Source organism: Belonocnema kinseyi, chromosome 2 (assembly GCF_010883055.1).
Source record: "Belonocnema kinseyi isolate 2016_QV_RU_SX_M_011 chromosome 2, B_treatae_v1, whole genome shotgun sequence".
Lineage (NCBI taxonomy): Eukaryota > Metazoa > Arthropoda > Insecta > Hymenoptera > Cynipidae > Belonocnema > Belonocnema kinseyi.
Window position 1 is genome coordinate 23,808,658 of NC_046658.1, and position 20,095 is coordinate 23,828,752.

At 32.2% G+C, this 20,095-nt stretch overlaps 2 protein-coding genes and 1 long non-coding RNA gene across 3 annotated transcripts in view; 1 reads left to right on the forward strand and 2 right to left on the reverse strand.

Annotated features, from left to right (window-relative positions):
* The window catches only part of LOC117167200, a 60,650-nt gene extending 53,512 nt beyond the window's left edge, over positions 1-7,138 (reverse strand). Inside the window, exon 1 of the long non-coding RNA XR_004466366.1 lies at positions 7,050-7,138. This is a non-coding gene — a long non-coding RNA (uncharacterized LOC117167200). The remainder of the gene's footprint in view (positions 1-7,049) is intronic.
* A 1,174-nt stretch (positions 7,139-8,312) lies between these two features.
* Positions 8,313-20,095, forward strand: part of LOC117167198 (protein disulfide-isomerase A6 homolog) — a 62,580-nt gene continuing 50,797 nt past the window's right edge. Inside the window, exons 1-2 of the mRNA XM_033351930.1 lie at positions 8,313-8,533; positions 9,508-9,710. Coding sequence (XP_033207821.1) covers positions 8,524-8,533; positions 9,508-9,710 — 213 coding nt within the window. The 5' untranslated portion in view covers positions 8,313-8,523. The remainder of the gene's footprint in view (positions 8,534-9,507; positions 9,711-20,095) is intronic.
* LOC117167199 lies at positions 16,431-18,525 on the reverse strand. Its single transcript, XM_033351931.1, has 2 exons — positions 18,414-18,525; positions 16,431-17,441 (listed from the first exon to the last, which is right to left on the reverse strand). Exon 2 carries the CDS (start codon positions 17,108-17,110, stop codon positions 16,742-16,744), a length of 369 nt encoding a protein of 122 aa, XP_033207822.1. The 5' UTR covers positions 17,111-17,441; positions 18,414-18,525; the 3' UTR covers positions 16,431-16,741.

Genomic DNA, 20,095 nt, shown 5'->3' on the forward strand with positions numbered 1-20,095 from the left:
TTCTTCTGCACCCCTTAGTTGTTTGCGAGGCGGCGGCGACTATTTTTCGTTTGTCATGATCTGAGAGCTTTGGCCGTGGTCCACGTTTCTTCTTCACTATTTAATTACTTCTATTCTTTATATACAGGTAAATAACATTTCTGGATCGGTTTTAAGCTTCGCTATTTCACGTTGTGATTTCCCACATTTTTCATACGCATCAATTGACGCCTTTTCTTCTGCAGACAATGCTTTCCCTCTTCCCATATTTGTTTTGTTACCTCGAATATTATTAACGCACAAGCACAATTTAACTGGTCAAAAATGCATTCGGAAGCCTATTTATATCAGGAGTATACATATGTGCATGCCAGGTAAAGCGAGAAAAACCGAACATATTCGAACATATTGTGCGAAAATACACTTTTAAAATAGGAAAAATACGTCGATAATCCCCAAAAAGAATGTATGTGGGAAAGTATGTATGTGAAAAATCCTCGGGAAAAATTTAAATTAAAAGAAAAACACAACTGTAAATTACTTTGGGAATTCACGCAGAATATTTAGTTTTTATACATACATATGTATATGTTTATGGCATGTAAGAAGTAAAATTTTAATATTATATATTTTAAATTGCATTATTTTACGAATTATTTATTATTCTTCATAAAAATTGAAGTTTTTTTTAGTGGCCCTATTAATTCGGGACACCTATTTTTTCGAAAAAATGTCCAAATAAATGAACGAATAGAATTGCGAGCTCTATATTTTAGTAAAAATCGTTAATTCGACTCATTTATCCACTCAAAATATTTGGTGCATTTTTTTTCAATAGAAAAGAAATTATCCTTAAAAAATGGGGTGGCCCTATAAATATGGGACACACTGTATTATAATCAACTATTTATTTAAATAGTGCAAAACACTTATAATGCAGAAAGCGTGCAAAATTGATATCGTGTAATTCATAATGTAAATTACAGTGTCATTAGTAATCAATCTGGTAAAAGAATACTGTTGATGAAATCAGGTTTGTTATTTTGAAAATACAAATGTTCTATATTTTATGAATCCCTTTGCAAAAAAATGTTAATATCTTTGTTAATATTATTATAATTTACCTAATGAATTCTTTAATTGCGAAATAATATGATGAATTTAAAATCCGATGCAAATTACGTAAATATTTTTTAAATTTCGAAATCGTATATCCTACTTATTATGCATAATTATTATTTATCTACAAATATTATAATCTTTTCGCATTTATACCCTTAATTACGAAAATTTCAAATGCGCAGGCGTGCTTACCCTATTGCGAACGATTCAAACGCTTTTGCCGATTGAAAATGATTAAGAACGATATACAATTTTTTAATTTTTAAATGTCCGCTAAGTGACATGGCGGCACTTAAGCTTCCGTTCTTAAATGAAAAGCACTATTGCTGAATATTGCTTTTCATTTAAGAGCGGAAGCTTAGGCGCCGCCATGACACTTAGCGGGCATTTAAAAATTGCGAACATATTTTTGGTAAAATGTACACTATCGTACCTAATTTTAATGCAAAAGTGAATGAAAATGATGTGCCAGGTGCTGAATTATTGAATAAAAATGTGGAAAAAAATACCATTTGTCAGTTAAAAAGTTGGTTAAAATGCAAAAAACGATGTACCAAAGGGAAAAGCAGCAACTTATTGACCGGTATGTGGAATGCAGGTTATGTTTACACTGCGCATAGTCGTAAGGCTTCAACAGTGGAAACATAGTGTTTTGCATAAAAGTGAAATAATTTTAATAATAAAAAAATATGAAAAAGGATGATAAAGCATTTTTAAAGAAATGCAGTTGAAAATGAATGGATATATTATCATTATAAGTGGGTTGTCAGTTTTGAAATTCACCTAGCTTGCAAATTACCGAAATAAATGCAAATGCGATTTTTTTATTGTGAACATTTTTCTCTGAAAATTCGTACAATAAAAACCATGTAATAAGTTACATCCTTTATGCTTGAAAAGTACTCGTCTCTGCGCACACATAACCTCACCCACATATCACTTTTACTGCATTTCGCGCAATTTGTAATATGCCTTTCAAATGAAACCTCGGGAATGTCACCCTTTCGAAATATTAAACAGGGTTTTGTAAATCTAATAAAATAATAATAGCATTCCAAGAAGGACTTGCACCGACTGTCACTTTTGCACTTTTCAAGACAGGACTTCTTGTGTGCACCAACCTTTTTTCTTTTCAATGGATTTTCTCCTGGTATATTAGACATTTCTTTTTTGGGAAGTCTGTTAACTTCCAATTGTTGGAAATAGTTTTTTTTTCGTCAATGTTTATTATTCCGACCAGCCCTATGCATCGCCCGTATATGTGTACCTAGTAGTTATAATTTTAGCATCCGGAGGGGTATCGTAGTTCAGATAAATCCAATAGATGGTGCTCCGATCAGGTAAGCCTGTTTTTGCATTGTTATGCATAGCAAAATTACAAAAATTGATTAATAATATTATTTGACTAATAATAATAATAATTACTTATAATAATATTTAAACATTAATCATTAGCCTTATAATATAATCTTTTATCAATTCATCTATACATTTGTGCTCTCTAAAAAATATATATTTATATATAATTTGTTTATAATCAGGGTGACTACTTGAGTGGAAAGCTGGAAAAGGCTTGGATAAAACCACGACATGACTGGAAATTGAATTAAAAAATAGTGAATTCACTTTATCTACAGTTGCAGAGCATATAATTGAAAATAATTTTTTTTTATGTTAGGACAGGGAATTTCGGTAAAGAAATGAAATTTCCCTTGGGACAGGGAATTTTTGACATTAAAGGGGAATTAAAAAAACTAAAACTGAGATTTAGGAGAAAGGAGTTAAAAAATCCCTATTCCAAGTCAAAATTCGTCACAATTTGAAATTTCCTTCTTCCGAAGTTTAACAAAAGAGAGTTCTTCAAGTAGTTTTCAGAGTAGAAGTATTCTTTCGAAAAGGAAATATTTCCAAATTACAATATAAATTTTTTTTTACATTTTTCGTTTAAAATTTACTTTTTTTAGAAAATTCAACTGCTTGCGCTTAGAAGCTGAACTCTTTTGTTAAATTTAATTTTTTTGGAAGATTTATCATTTATCATTTATTTCGTGAACGATTCGCGTGTGTTGTTAAAAAATCGACTTTTTGGTAGGGAATGAGTTTCTTCTTTGAAAATAATCTTATTTAAAATTTCTTCTGTTTGTTGAGAATTTAAGTATTTATCCCTGAAATATTCATCATTTTAGTTAAAAATTCATCTTTTAGGGTACACATAAATTTACTTGGTTAAAAAATAAACTCGTTTGTTGAAAATTAATTTTTTTAAATTGAAGATTCATCATTTTGATTTAAAATTCATTTTTTGGTTAAACATTCATTTTTTGACAGAGAATTTAATTGTTCAATTTTTGGTTGAAGAATGGTCTTTATAGTTTAAAATTCGTATTTTTTGGTTCAACATTGATTTTGTTAACTGAAACTTAATTATTTAAGTTTTGATTGACAATTTATTTATTTCGGTACAACATATTTTGTTGTTGTTGAAAGTTTAACTGTATTTAAATATTTGTTTGAAAATGTCTCCTTTAATTTAAAATTAATCTTTTCGGTTAAGAATTTAAATATCTCAGTTAAATATTCATCATTTGAGTTGAAAAATTTTCTGTTTGGTTTAAAATTCCACGAGTTTTATTATAGATGATTTTGTTTCATCAGTTTAAACGTTTTTTTATACCCCTAAAACATTTTTAAAACAAATTTTTAACTATATATGAGTTATTATGAATATGTGTGATCTTTCCTACGGAATCTTTTTTTTTATTAATAATTTATGTAAATTGCTTAAAACCATGTAGTTAAACAAAATAAATATGTGAAAAATAATAAGAAACGAAATTAACATACCGTGGACATTACACTTCCGTCTGGGCCTTTAACTTCTGTCTTCCAAATTATGTCACTTTCCCAAAAGTATTGTTCACAAACTATATTTCTATATCGTAAATTACTGTGATCTCTGAGAATAGCCTGTTGCCACCGTTTAATTTCTTTGGGATCTTTTGAGACAAGAAAAAAATTAAACTTATTCTCCGAATTGCTGTTATAGCCAGACGTACAACCCGGAGCTACACATTTTAATCCCATGATTTTGCATTAGCAATTAAAAAAAAACTGTCAACACAATAAATAATTTACTCAGCTAAAAGTTTTTATAATTTAAACTTTCAATTTTACACATTTTTCTCAAATAAATCACTTTTAATAGGAAATTTACCGGTTTTGCCAATACAAAACAATGCAAAAGATGCAAAAAAACAGGCTTACCTGATCGGAGTACCATCTATTAGATTTATTTGAACTACGATACCCTTCCGGATGCTAAGAGAACAGAAAAGTGGTGGCGATGCATGGGGCTGATTCCATGGACATAGGAAATCCACAGGAGGGGGGAGAATTCCATGAGTGGGGAGAGCTGCCATCTTACAATGTGCCACGTGATTATGCGCACGAGCATTTTTTGCCGAGAAACTGTATAAGAAATTATAAACATGTGGGCGCTGCCATGTTTGTCGCGGGACATCAAAAGGTGGCGGACCTCCCCGCTCATTGCTTCACCCCCGCAATAGCATGCCTAGTCCCTTGTTTCCTATGTCCATGATCAGAACTAAAAGAAACTGACAAATGAAAAATTCTCATTATGATTGGTTATTATGGTGTATTTACACGCTTGTCGTATGCGGACGGAAAATTTATCTTCCTCTCACTCTACCATGTCACGATACCCTGCATTTACCTCACTCTAGATTTTCCAGCCAACGGCAAATCAGAAAATTTAGAGTGCGATAAATGCGTGATATCGTCACATGGTAGAATGAGAAGCAGATACATTTTACATTTGCAAACAAGCTTGCAAAAACACCTTTACCTTCCGAAACATTCAACTGAATTTAATAAACATAATTTAAATGGATTGTTCCGATCCGTTCCGGAATTTGGCGTATATTATTACTATTTTAAAAATAATTTGTTTAGGAAAGTGATAAATAATCACGAATAATTAATTAATTGCTCAATATTAGTTATTTCTATAAGGTAATTGAGTATTTTTAGAATAACGAATTCAAAAATCCCGCCCATATAGTCACGTGATGAAATATAAAATACATTTGTAGAAATAGACAACTAAGGGTGCATTTATACCTCTGTCTGCCTGCTCGGTGCAGGCAGCCAATTGTTTAAGGCTATTTACACGACGAGTTTTCCGAGGAATTTTGACCGCGGAAAATGTGAAAATGGCGCGGGAATTGTAAATATTGTTAAATTTTTATATAAAATAAACCAATTTTTTATTGTTTAAATTGAAAATTATCATAATTAATTTAATCGTTATGATATAATGTAAAAATATATTAAATTCCCAACCCTGAAATGAGTATTTCAAAATGAATACACTAAGAATTGTTTACAGATGAGTTGATGTTGTCAGTCGCTGTGTGCTGCGGAGACTCTTATTCAGCAAAAGAAGGAAAGTTTGAAAGTAGATATTATTTCCTCTTAAGTACTTTATTATTATTCTAAAATGCAATATTTTAAAAATAAATTCATACTTTAGTCAACAGTTTTAAAAATGTTGTACAAGTGGTAATAACATAACTTCTAAGCTCCTACAATTAAAAATTGTCTATACATAAATGAATTGCTTGTTATGTATAAAATATGGATGGGCGTTATTTAACGATAACTCCAGATATCTCGGCCGAAGAAATGGAGTTTCTTTGGCTGTTATTGCGACGACGGAGAAAGATGAGAAACAGGCAATATCGCGTCCATCCCCTTTGGACACGTTGGCGGTTGCAAGGTGAAACAACATTTTTTATTGATTATTAGGCTAAAAATTATTTTCATAGTAAAAGAAATGTCAATATACCACCTGTAGATATTTTCTTGTAATTAAACAATATTTTAATGACTACCCAGTGGTCTTTACGATATCTTTACGGCGACTTTAAGATATCCTATGTTCATATTATTAGGAATTCTCTACGATGTTAAAAACACATCGTCAGATTCTACGTCTTTACGATATCGTAAAGACATCTTATAACGACATTGACATAGGATGTCGTAAAGTCGTCATAAAGACGTCGTAAGATTTTGTGTCCACTGGGTAATGTCATTAAAATATTTTATAATTACAAGAAAATATCTACAGGTGGTATATTGCCAAAGAAGCTCCATTTCTTTGGCCGAGATATCTGGAGTTATCGTTAAATAACGCCCATCCATATTTTATACCTAACAAACAATTAATTTATGTATAGTCAATTTCCAAATGTAGGATTTTAGAGGTTCTGTTATTTCCACTTGTAGAATATTTTTCAAACTGCTGACAAAGGTATAAATTTATTTTAAAAATATTGCATTTCAGAATAATAATGAAGTACTTAAAAGGAAATGATATCTACTTACAAACTCTCCTTATCTTGCTGAATAAAAGTCTCCGCAGCACACAACGACTGATAACACCAACTCATCTGTAAACAATATGGTTGTTTCGCGATTTTAGATAAAATAATTTTTTAATACATAATTTTAATCTGAATCGAAGGTGCGTTATAATGTTTTTTTTTTTCTTTTGTGTCGTTCAACAGAAAAAAATTATTAAAAATTGAAGGCGGTGAAATACTTATTCAAAGTGGAGTCACGTGGGTGTCACGTGACTCAGAGGTTCTCATAATTTCTATCAATGTGACGATGAGAAACTCATGATAAAGAGGTTAGGCCACTTTCTGCTGTCAATTCAGGCTATTTTTATTTGATAGCTTAATTTGTTAAGGATTATGTGACAAAAAAAATGCTTTTGTAATATTTGCTTTAAGAGTCAGTATTATGTTGAAGGAAAGCAGTAAGTGCAATTATTAACGCATTAAAAAATCTTACATATTTACGAATTGCTCAGTAAAAATGGCTATATTTAAGTACTTTTTCAATTAATTCCTTGTACATACCATAAATATATATATTGTCGGTAGATTTTCTCTATTGGGTTTTACGGAACCCTCCATTTACATTTTTTTTAACGATATTTTGCGACTTATATTTTCGATGTGCACATAACTAAAACAAAACATCGGCACAGAAAAAGATATTTAAGAATCACCGACATGTGAGCTGTGATTGGCGTAAAATCTGACCTCTTTGACGTCAAAGGGGTCCTCCAATCGACATCATGATAAAAAATTCATATTTCAACATTAAATTAAAAATAGTAAAGAATATGTAAAAAATATTTTATGGGCGTTTTCATAATTAGAACTTTATATACTATAAGATCCATTTATTGCAAAAATTGTATCTGACCTTGGGAACAACCCTATTGTTAGTGTATTCATTTTGAAATACTCATTTCAGGGTTGGGAATTTGGGTTAGATTGCAGAATAGGGGCATCATCTCTTATTTTGATAGGAAAAACAATGTTTTTTTTTTGGCAAAAAAGTATTAGAATCTTTAGTTGAATGATAAAAGAATCGGTTTGATGAGGCAAAAATGTAAAATTATTGTTACTATGATGCCTCAAATATGGGTCTGTCACGATATATCGCAATGGTCATATTTAACGAGAAGTTGGAAATGGGTAGTGATTTGACCAACCTTACTTTCCTTCTAGTCATAGAGGCGCCTTCCCGCCTCCACGAAACGTTGGAAAAGGGTAGGGTATTGTTAAAATTATTTTTGTGATCTGTCAATAGAATGTTTCTGGCCGTTTGTATGATTAAAAGCACCTAAGCGGTGAGTTAAATATGGTTATTCTGAAATCGTGACATAACCATATTTAAGTTATCGTAGTTACAAAAGTAACGATAATTGTAAACTTCTGTCTCGTCAAATCGCTTCATTTATCGTTCAGTTAAAGATTCTAATAGTTTTTTGCAGAAAAATACAATTTTTCCAGCCAAAAAACAAGTGACGCCCCTATTCTGCAATTGCACCGGAATTTGATGTATTTTTACATTATATTATAAAAATTAAATTAATCATCATGATTTTCAATCTAAACTATAAAAACTTGGTTTAGTTTATTAACTCGTCGTGTGAATAGCCTTGGACAATTGTCTGTCTGCACCGGGCAGGCACACAGAGGTATAAATGCACCCTAAGGGTGTAATGCACGTAGATACATGTTGAAAACCATGTAATAGGCGTAGTGCCTATCCCTGCTAGTTGGTTGGCTAATGACAAATAGACAGGCGTGTATACACCTTTAGATCATATAAACCAATTAAAACAGTCCACGAAAAGCTCTCGGCATTCAGGAATCTTTCGATTTGATAAAAAAGTGTGTTTATTACTGAGGATAAACAGAGTGTTCCAACCTCATTTGGTAAAAGTATTGGAATAAGTAGGCAAACGTATTGATTCGCAATCCCACAAAAAATCATAAAGCTGTCAATTTTATTGGGTTTGGAAGTAATTTCGCGAAAATGTGGTACAGTAAGTGAAGCTTTGTTTTTCTCCTTTGATTAATCTTCATTTTTGTACCGGCTTTTTTTCACCGGATCAGCACCTTCTCTTGGCTCTCACCTCGAATAAAACATTCATTATTTCTTAATGATGTTTAATTTGTAATATATTCCGTAGTTTCCATAACTTTCGTTTAAATAAGTGTTCATATGTTATTTACGCTACCGGTCATAGAACTGCATAAAGAATATTTCCTGTACATTTCATTAAAAAATTCCAAGAATTGGCTGAATTACAAGATTAAAATATTATTTTTTAAAAAACCTGATTTTGTGATTTATTGTAAAATAGCAAAATCTCAAGTTTTTGTCCAGAAAAAATATAAGCTATTTAATTTCATATAAAGATATGTACGTTCACAATTAAAAGTCGAAGTTTGCTTGAAAAGTGTTCAGAGGTTAACGTACTTCAGCGACTAAATGCTGTGTATAGATGTAGGCGGTTATAGATTTTGGCCCCTCAATTGCATAAGATGTACCGAACGCTACGATTTGATCTTTAGTTGAGATTATGGTAAACTGGAACTTGGGGCAAATTAATATGTTACGAGGGTGAACTTCCATGAAAATGTATCCATAGGATACAAGTATGGAATATCGTTTCCTTACTAAAATAATCAAGTCCCTAAATCCCAAACATATAAACAAAGTTTTTTGTTATATATAATTTATTGATAACTTTACACTTATGAATAATTACAACTTTTCCTTTAATTTTGCGCCAAAGCAAACAAATTTTCGATTTTACACTTCCCCATTACTTTTCATAAATTTTGATTGTTTTTTAAGTTTGCCAGTCCACAGTCAGGGTTACTACACTGATTATCGCAAATTCACCAAACTTAATCATCAGAGTATTTAAGCAATTGAATTTCTCTAGAAATAACTAACAAAAAACACTAGTTTGCCTGGCATTTTATCTTCATGTTTTTCTTTATCATGCAGAATGGACTATTTTGATGTTCGGGATCTTGGCGGAGGTTAATTGTATGTATTCAAATACAGATGTTGTTGAGTTGAAACCCAGCAACTTTGAGAGCCAAGTGTTGAATAGCGATAGTGTCTGGATTGTGGAATTTTATGCACCCTGGTGTGGACACTGTCAGCAGTTAAAGCCAGAGTATGAAAAGGCTGCCACAGCGTTGAAGGTATGTACAAAGAACATAATTGATTGAGATTTAAAGAAAATTTAACTTTTGAATCTTATGTCTTTCGTATTTTCTTACAAATATGAATTTGCTCAAGCCTTGATTTATGGTCCATTTTTATTATAGAAACTGAAAACAATATATGCACGCGCTACATTAGCGACGAGGTCCTTTTGATCTACTAGTAAATAATTTCAAAGATCCTCTTATTTAAAACTTTTGTTTCATACGCATTTATTAATAAGATAGTGTAATAAACTTTCCATATTTTTTAAAATACTATGATATTAATTTTTGATTTCATCTTGATCTGTTTAAATCTTTAATAACGAACCCTACCCTGCCGGTGAAAAAGCACTGGTGAATGGCACTGGGCCGCCAGTGCCACTTCAGTAGCTGTTTATGCTGATTTTTAGCACCTAAACGGCACTGAGAAGTGATGGGGCGGTCGTATTATGGTCCTATATGCCTGTTGGGTAGCTATGACTGCGCCACCAATTTGCAACTATTTGGAAGAAATTTTAATTCAATTTAAGAAGAAATCTTATAGTAAATAACTAATTTTAGACTTCAGTATAATATTTCTGATTAAAATTAATTGATATTTACTGCTCTTTTTCATTAACATTCTTCTAACAACTTTGAGATACCCAATAATTCGCGTGTCAGATGGTGCTGCTATCAAGTTGAAAGAGATACCCTACAGGCGTATTTTATTCGTCACGTACCGGTCGGGCAGAGTTATTTACAGTACCTGGCTACAACCAAACTGACTCCCTTTTTAGAATTTTCTTTAAATTATTAACACTTATTTAATTTATGAATTTTCTAATTATACATATTTATCATTATAACTTATATAATAATATGCTACTTTAAAGTTGAATGAAAAAATGTTTTATGTTTTGGCGTATCTCATTCCATTTACGAGATACGTTATATTCATTCCAATTTTAAACATCAAAAAGAAAAATATATCTGAAATAATCGAAACTCTTAGATCCTGAATTTCTAACCTCCTCGTAGATCATGTCAAAAGTTAATTTTTTATTTTCAATCCCTTCCAGCTGGTCTACTTAGAAGCCTAGTCGCATAGGCATAAGCAAACCGATTTTCACTAACACTAGTATACACTAATAACACACCTTTTCAAGAACGCACAGGCTAGATTTATTGGGTGAAAGTAGCATTTAAAAAATGTAAATGGACACTTGAAGGGGAACTCAGGTATACAAAAGTAGCGGTACAGATAGTGCTGAAGAAACAGCACTGAATCAGCATTGGCCAGTGCCGTTACATTGATTTTTCAGTGCGTGTTCATCAGCAGGGCAATAGCACGGAACGTATAATATGACCGCCACCTAGGAACGTTTCAAACAAAAAATATTATTATCAATAAATATCGCTTAAACCGTAAGTTATAGGTCAACATCGATGTAAGTTTATGATATGGATATAATATTGTAGTTCAGTATTTGCGGTAATTAAAAACTCAAAAATGACATCCATTTTTAACTATATTTTACGGTTTACGAGATTATAGTTATTAAAAATAACAACGGAAGGTTATCCCTCGCGCCCCAGGAAAACGTTCCCAAGCAGCGTGCCTGTTGCACTTTGCGGGCACGGTCTGTGCTATTAGGGAAGTATACAATTTTGTACATGAAACATATTGAAGTGCAAAAGGAAGATCAAATTTCAGAGTATACTTAAATTATTACAATCTGTCCAAATATTGAAAAAATTTAGATTATCTGCGGCTCATATCGAGAGATAAATATTTCTCATCCTGTCAGTAATATGTGACACTCTGTACATAGTATACTCTTTAATAATCAAATTATTCTCAAATCATTCAATGAGAATGGCTGTCAGTTTGTAATTTGAGCGAGGGAGCCTGTGAGGTCCCCCCTGGGACTCAAGCTATGAACCCTGTTCCACATCCGCGTTTATTCTCAAGCCAGTACATCGAAGATGGCCACCTTCACCGAGTTTTGTTTAGACATAGGTGTATTTCGTTGTTTCCAACGATCTGCAAGTATAGCTTTCAGATGCCAGGTATATCCCACCGCACATTGAATGACGTGGGCCCCTTTTCGAGGCAAGGTGAGCCTCAGCCACTGACATCCGGCAGCCAGGTTGGGGTGGATGGAACGGTCCCTGTGAGGTCATCAGGGGCACAGATTCAGCACACTCTCTTGGTGTGTAATGTAGATGTTTATCTGTGTGTTCATTACTCGAAAACGACTAGCGACCATCGGGTGATATACCCCTGGACATGAAGTTCTTTCGCAAGGAGATCGATCACTCTTTTCCGAGTCTTCTAAACGCCGACTAGTGACCCCCAAGAAAAGTCCCCTCGACATGAAGCCTCTTCGTGGGGAGATAACTAGTTTCTTTTGAGGGGGCCTACAGTTTAAGGAGGGTTCCCAATTACTAAAGCTCTGGTAGAAGTACATAGAACAATTTCCATTGGTACTAGAACAGAGATCGAACCCCAGGCATCTTGCTCGGAAGCCTGACGTGTTATATCCTGAGCCACCGAGACTCCAGAATGCCGGTTAACTATAGAATTAGAAAGTAAACGGCCAGTTTTCTCTCTAATTTTATAAAATGTTAATGATATTTTGCAATTAATGAATGGTCAATATTATTTTATAGTAAAATAAATTTAAATGATGTAAGTTAGGGCTCACCACTTTCAGCAGGTGTTGCTTGCCACGACAAGTGTAAGACTGCAATCAAGTTTTTCCGTCATTTTCTTTTCGGTTTCCAGAAATTGTACATAGAGTTACGTTTGCGGTAAATTACGTCTCGCCGTTGTTGACTTCGGGGGGTCTGAATTTTTACATTCTCATCAAGAAAAGTTATTAGATTTGTGTAAAATTTGACCCACCCTGTTTTTGTCAAATGTCCATGTTTTAAGACCCCCTGAATCCGAAAAATAGGTTTTTACGAATGTGTGTGCGTGTGTGTGTAGATTTTTAGTTTTGTAGCACGATAACTTTCGAAAGAATTGACAGATTGGATTGGCCTTTGGTATACCCTTTTAGTGTCTTAAAATAAAGGTTAAGTTCGTTAGCCAGACATTTTGGGTGAAAATTCAAAAAGTGAGCGTATTTTGAAAATTTTTGATACCACTTTTTTTTTTTAATTCAAAAATTGTCTGCACGGATATTCATAGCATTCAATCAGACGAACAATTTATCCTTATGACTTTTTTTTATAAAATTAAAATTTACCACAGTATTAGCATTTACAAAATTTCAAAAAACACGAAAATCAACATTTTAAGCCAAATGACGCATGATATGAAAAAAGTCAAGAGAAGGAAAATGTTTCTTTTCCAATGCCCCACAAGATTGTTTAAACACATTTTTGATTTTTCTTAAAAAGTTGAAAATTCAAAACTTGATCGTACCAAAAATGTTCCAAACCACATTTTTTCAAGATTTCAAAATTCTATGTACAATTATTCATAGTACTCAGAAACTTAAACAATTTATCCCAATGACTTTTTTCTGTAAAAACAAAATTATCAGAGTTAAAGCATTTTCAATATCCAAAAAAACAAACTAAAATGAACATTTTAAGCCAAACAACGCACGATATGAAAAAAATCCACGAAAAGAAAATCTTTGCTTTTTAAAAGTCCTACACGATTATGATAACAACTTTTTTAATTTGGTCGAATAGTTAAAAATTCCAAATTTGATTGTACCAAAAAACATGAAAAATCCAAAAATTCCATTTTTTGGTCAAACTATTCGTGTGTCCACGAATGCGTGAGAAATAGAAAGACGGAGCGCGTAGCGCGAGGTAAATACATAATCAAGAGCGAAGCGCGAGATAAATACATTATCGAGCGCGAGAACCAACAGTCGCGCGGACAGATTTTTTGTACTCAAATTTACAATACATTTTATTTCAATTTAATTTTTAATTTGTAAAATGAATACATTTTTTCTCCAAATGAAACCACAAGTTAAAGTTTTAAAAAGAAGGATAATTAAAAAAAAAAATTTAATGAAAATTCGTAAAAATTAAAGAAAAACGATTACCCTTTCTTAATTCTCTTCATTCTCCTTTATCTTGTACAAACTTCAGATTGTTAAAAATGACGAGTTGCTGAACTCGTTGCAACTCGTAATTTGCAACGGTCTGACATTCTCAATTGTTTTGGAAGTACATTTTGAACATAGAAAAGTTTTTCAATGCTGGACAAAATTATTAATAATGTTTAGAACGTTCAATTTTGTTCATTTTCAGGTCTCCATCAAAAATTACATTTCTTCTTTATAAAATCCAATAGAAAATCTGAAAAAAATGTAAAAATTAGTCGTGCTATGCAGTTAAGAAAAAAATAACATTTACGACTTTTCCACAATTCTACGATTAAAATTTTTTTATTTTATTTTGACTTCGCCCAGTCGCAAGATATTAAATGATTCATTTGAAATTTTATACACGCCGTAAGAGACTCAAAATGAAACGTTTCAGTGCTTAAGCCAGGGGTATCCACAATTTACAAGTCCAGCGTGACCCGGGATCGTTCGGCGTTTTTCAAGACCTACCAATATTTTCGACGCGAAACTGAGGAAATTTATGACCCCTCGAAAAAAAATCGCAGTTGGAAGGGCTCGGAGAGCCCTTTTTTTAGTATAACTGGATAGACCTTGAAATACAAAGTATTTTATTTTAAGTATTTGAACTAAACAATTGCTGATAATTGTTCATAAATAAATGTTTTTGACATTAATTATACTAAATAATCTTACAAATACTGATAATATAAATAAATGGTCAAAATACATTCAAGACATTCAAAATTTAAGTTTTTTGTTGAAATTGAGAATCTGTAAATAAAATTATTTCAGCATAAAATTTCAAAAATAGAATAAATTAAAAACTTTCAAATTTGATCACCTAAAATTCAAAGTAATTAAAATTGCGTTAGCGATTTAAAATGAAAATAATTTTAATATTACATATTGATTGAAGAATATTTAAAAATAAAACCCTTATGGTAAGGAGGGGCAGCGCCGACTAGTTAACAGTCAATGCTTTTTTCAAAGTTAATAAGATGTGGAATTGATCCATTTTTTAAATTTTGAGTCCTACATTTTTCTATATCATATTTCTATAAGTATTAATTACATAAATAAAACAATGATCTGATAGTTTAATCATTTCTAACTAGCTGTATTTCGTTGCCTTTGCCCAAACCGGAAGACGAAGGCGACAGCAGCTTTTTATGAATTTCAAAACATCTGTAGATGGAAAAATATGATAGGTCGTTTCTGTCGTATTTTATGTACTGGAAAAATGATCTTTAAACATATCTAACAAGAAAATTAAGTTATTTTGAATAAAAATAGTTATAGCTGTGGTATAACCTCTTATTCGTTGATATTCTACTGAAGACAGGCCACGCGCAAAGGTTTCTACCGTAACAATACAAATACCCGCTATACCGGCCAGATTGAAAATAATAATATTTAATAGTTTCATGCATGTAGCTCAGAAGATAAGTGGCTGTTCTAAATTACCGATCACTCATTGATAAAACTTACGATACGTGTACCACCTAACACGAGCAGATCTGTGTACAACCCAAACGGAGGATCTTTCCTCCGGTCGGCTATGTTCCCCGCATTTCGGCTCATTTCAGAAGTTGCATGTGCGTGCCCTCTGAGTAATGTATTTGGCGCGATTTTGGAATTTAAAAAGTGGATTTGAGTACTTTATTGGTAGTTTTTATAACTTATGTAAATGAAATATAATTCGATTAATTTTTTTGTACTTTTCATGCATTTTTTTATTGCACACTATATTTTTCAAACATATGTCTCATATTTTATAACTATATATATTTTATACACTATGTATATATCAAAAAGTTCAGTCAATGTAAATATTTTAGCAAATTTCTAAGTTTAGTGGTATCACATAAAGTTTTAGGGATATATTTTTTAAATTTAATTCTAATTAGCATTTCATTAATTTCTTAATTCGCTTATTTCACCTAATAACAGAAATTATCTTAACGCAAAAGTCGCCATCATTGACTCACATATTTTGTTTACATTTATTTATTCGCTGCAAAATATGTGTGGTCAAAATCACAAGGCACATTCATTGTTTTGTCCACTTCGCTCTTATTCTTAGACTCTAATAAACGTTTCCGCGTGCGGCAAGATTTCTTTTGGAGTGAAACCGTTGGGGTTCGATTTTCACATTGTTGGGATGTACATCAATTCGTTCATTTTTCGATGTTTCTACTACAAGGGCTACCTGTTCATTTAAAAACTGATCTCTGCGATTTTCTTTTTCCGCCGATAGCTCTAGATCTTCGGCAGGTATTACTTCGCTTTTGACTTTGTCTCTGATGCAGGCATGAATGTGCTTACACATATTCACTCTGATGCAGTTGTCCACACATGTGCATGTGAATTGGTGAATACATACTTTACATAGTGGGCAAGACAATGGGCATCCTTTACCTTCCATTGAACTGTTGATCTGCACGCGGTATGTACCTCTTTTATTATTTTGGGATTGAACTCGCCATTCGTTGTCATCAACTAGAAGAATCATTGAATCGTGAACTTCAATGCTTTTACGATGACTTTCCGCAATCAATCTCATCCTAAAGCTTGGTTTGCTTTTTGACGCACAAGATATTCTTTTGAACATAATGTCACGTGTTAACTGGAGAAGACGCGCGACAATCATATCCACCCATTCTGTTCTTTTTACCCTTCACGTAGCAATATTTTAATTTTTTGTTGAACGCTTCCAGGAACATATTTGTATTTAAACGCACCCTTAAACGATAGCAGTATACCCATTTCTCTGGACGATTTGCATAGTGCCGTCTAAAGTATTCACTAAATTCTCTTTTGCTTGAGTCATAGCGGCAATCGTTCAGGAAATTTTGAAGATGGTCCTTGAATTCATTCTCGTCTGTCATTTTCATTAATATCCGACATTTGTTCAACACCTCCTCTCCTTTCGCTGGATGTTTTATTTCATATATACATATTATGTGTCCAGTTTCGTTCCACGTGCCAAGCGCAAATCAGATGATTATCAGGTTGACCCATCACTTGTGACCAAGCGTTGACATATACTGAAGCATCATCAGTCATTAGATTTTTGGTAGCTATCTTGCCAACCTTTTGTGCTGCAGCCTCAAAAAATTCTGCCATTACCACTGAATCAACTCTGTCGCTGATGCACTCAGCTATATGTACTCCTTTACCATATTCATCGACGCTCATGATTGTTGTTAATTGGAAATCGTACTGCATGGTACCATGCGTACTATCAATACACACCTTATGCGTCGCGAATTTGATAAGTTCTTTTTGTTGATACTCTGACATTATAACTACCATGAATCGCGATGATCTTGCTGCTTTTAATATAGAACAGGACAGTCAGAACAATCTGAAGACGTGTGATTTTTTTTAGTCTTGGTCAAGTCTGTCACATCCTTGATAATTCGATCAAAAGGTATTCCAGTTTTTATCCGACCAGCTAGCATAATTCTGTCATCTTTAGTAAGTTGAAGATACCCGATATTTTTATGGTGTCCAGAGTTCGTTTTTTGGAAAGTAACATCTTTCCCAGCCGATGGCAAAGATAATAAACACTATTATCTTTCTATGTCCTCTTTGAACTTTGAGAGTGTATCTTCCTCTTGAGCCGATTCCCAGGACTCGAATTCTGCAATTCATAAAGAAAATGATTATAAATACCTACAATAGTCATAATTTTAAAAGAAATTGAATTTTCAAGATTTTAAAATTGAACCTTTTGAATTCTAAATAAGAATCGTTAAAAATTGCAAAATTATAGATTACAGACTATTAATGTTTTAAGATTGATTATTTACAAATGATGAAAATCGAAAAATTCCAGATTAATAAAAATGTCTAGTGTTAAATAGGTAAAATCATGATATTAAGATTGCTTGAACTTCAGTATTACACAGCAGAGTCATGTAAAATTGTATATCAGTAAACATTAACTTTTAATTTTATAAAAATAATATCAGTGAATCACTCAATCGTTGGAAGAAAACGATATTTTACTCACTGCGTTGGATTTTGTTGTGAAAATGACGTAAAATAGCAATAAAATGATTTTTTATCATCTTAATTTCATAATTTTACCCATTTATCAATAAATATTATAAAATTATTGAAGCTCAAACGTAAGAGAAAAATTAATTCGTTTTGGAACCTAATAGGTTAACATAGTACATGGAGAAAAAGATATAGCAAAACTTCTGTATTAAAGTAAAGCGCAATATGATAACGTACAAGCAGGTTCCGGAGCTTTTTAGAAAATTATAATGCACTAACATCGCTTGGCCACTACTAGAACCCTCGTATATATGATATAATAAAATAATAATATAATGTAAAGTGTTGCAATGTACGATATCACGATTTTACGCTATTATAATGTGATAATTACGATATATAGCGCAGGAATTACGGTGTATATTGCAATTGTTACGGTATCGTTTTGTCCGTGTGATAGTACTATTTTTTAAACATTTAGATATATACAAGGACTAAAAATGAACATTATTTATAATTAACTCGCGAAAATGTTTAAATACACCTACTGCTACAATTATTCTTTCAGCTTTTGAATTGATGCAATACATGTATAAAACAAAATTCGCACCTTCTATATTTTTGAAGTGTAGAGTTTGAGTTTCCATAACAACATTGTGGCAAGCACAAAGATGGTCGTGTAGATCTTGATACACTCTGTAAGAAGTATCGTACTTAGGGAACCCCATTTTCGGCATTGTACGATAATTAGGTTTCCTGTCATGGACCTCATTCATATGTCTGTACATCGATCTTCTTTTTATAAAATGGGAATCGCATTCTTCACATTTCACTCTGCAACAATATAATTAAGTATTAGTATATTATTCTCTAAATATGATAGAAATTTCGCATTGAACCGTTATGATCGATTTTTGAACAAAATAAAATATTTTTAAATTAAATAATAAAAGTTTAAAACAAGTGATTTACTTTTTAAGTAAGTGCGTTTTCTAATATATACTTGAATTCATTCAAAAATAGCTAAAAAACATGAAGCAACTATTCGAAAAAGATATGCAATAGTCAGCAATTCGTCACTTGATTCGCACTAAATTAAAAAATGTATACACAGAATAGAAAAAATAGTTTTTCTACGTTATTAAGAATAATAACGTAACGATAACGTTTTTGTAACAAATAATTGTACTTGAAGATTATTTAGTTGCTTTTTTACTTTAAAACAATATAGTTGTAGTAAATATTTTTCTTCGCAAAGTCTTAAATGGAAAAATTATTTGAAATTTAAAATATTCTTTACTTTCTACTTAATTTAAAAACAGATTTGAAGCTGACACAGATTCTTCTTCCGATGGATGAAACAATTTAATATGTTTCACTAATGTTTTGCGAGTAGAAAACTGTTTCTCGCACATTTCACATCCGAATTTCTTCTTTCTTGTTTCAGGTACAATATTGTGCACATTCTTAAGATGTCGAATTAAGTTAAATTTATTTGAAAAAGAAACAGCACAGGCTTCACACTTTTCCATGTTTGCATTTACGCGGACAAAACTTGACTGTGAAAGCGCATGAGCGAACGAAACTTCCGAAATGAGGCAAAGATAGCCGACCGGAGGAAAGATCCCCCGTTTCGGTTGTACACAGATCCGCTCGTACCACCTAAGCACTTGTAAACTATTATTTTCCTCGGGCTTGCCCCCTGTCAAGGCCTCAATTGTTTATGTTCAATTATTATAATTATATAACTTGATATTATCTGATCTGTCAAAATATTAAATTTAAATACTCTAAGTATTGCTATTAATGCTGAAAACTTAATATTTCTGCCAGCGAATCTTCCATTACTTCGTTTTCTAAATTGTTTTGTGCGTAATTTTTCTTTTACAACGACAATTTTCAAGATTTTAGTAAGTAACACTATCTCTATAATAAACCATAATTATTTAATGCAAAGGAGAATTGGAAATTTTAAATAATAGCGATGTTATAAGCAAAGTCGCGTTTGCCCCAACGGTCGCCCTATGTTTATTTTCATGTTATATTTTAGTTTTGGGCAGTATCATTTATCCCAAGCCCAGCGGGAGGTGTAATTACCGTGACAGACTAGGGACTAGTCGAACGACAATATAAATTAGGGCCTATTTGACCTAGTCTCTAGACTACCGCTGGCAGTCTTGGCAAAGACTGACTTCTGGTGAGCCCTGATGTAAGTGATCCATTTTATGAAATTCCAATCGTATTATTTTAATTTATTTTATTAGAAATTCGTCCATTGATTATTGTTATGAT

Excerpts from the sequence above, each read along its gene's own strand:
- LOC117167199 (XM_033351931.1), bottom strand. The coding sequence starts at position 17,110 with ATGGTAGTTATAATGTCAGAGTATCAACAAAAAGAACTTATCAAATTC.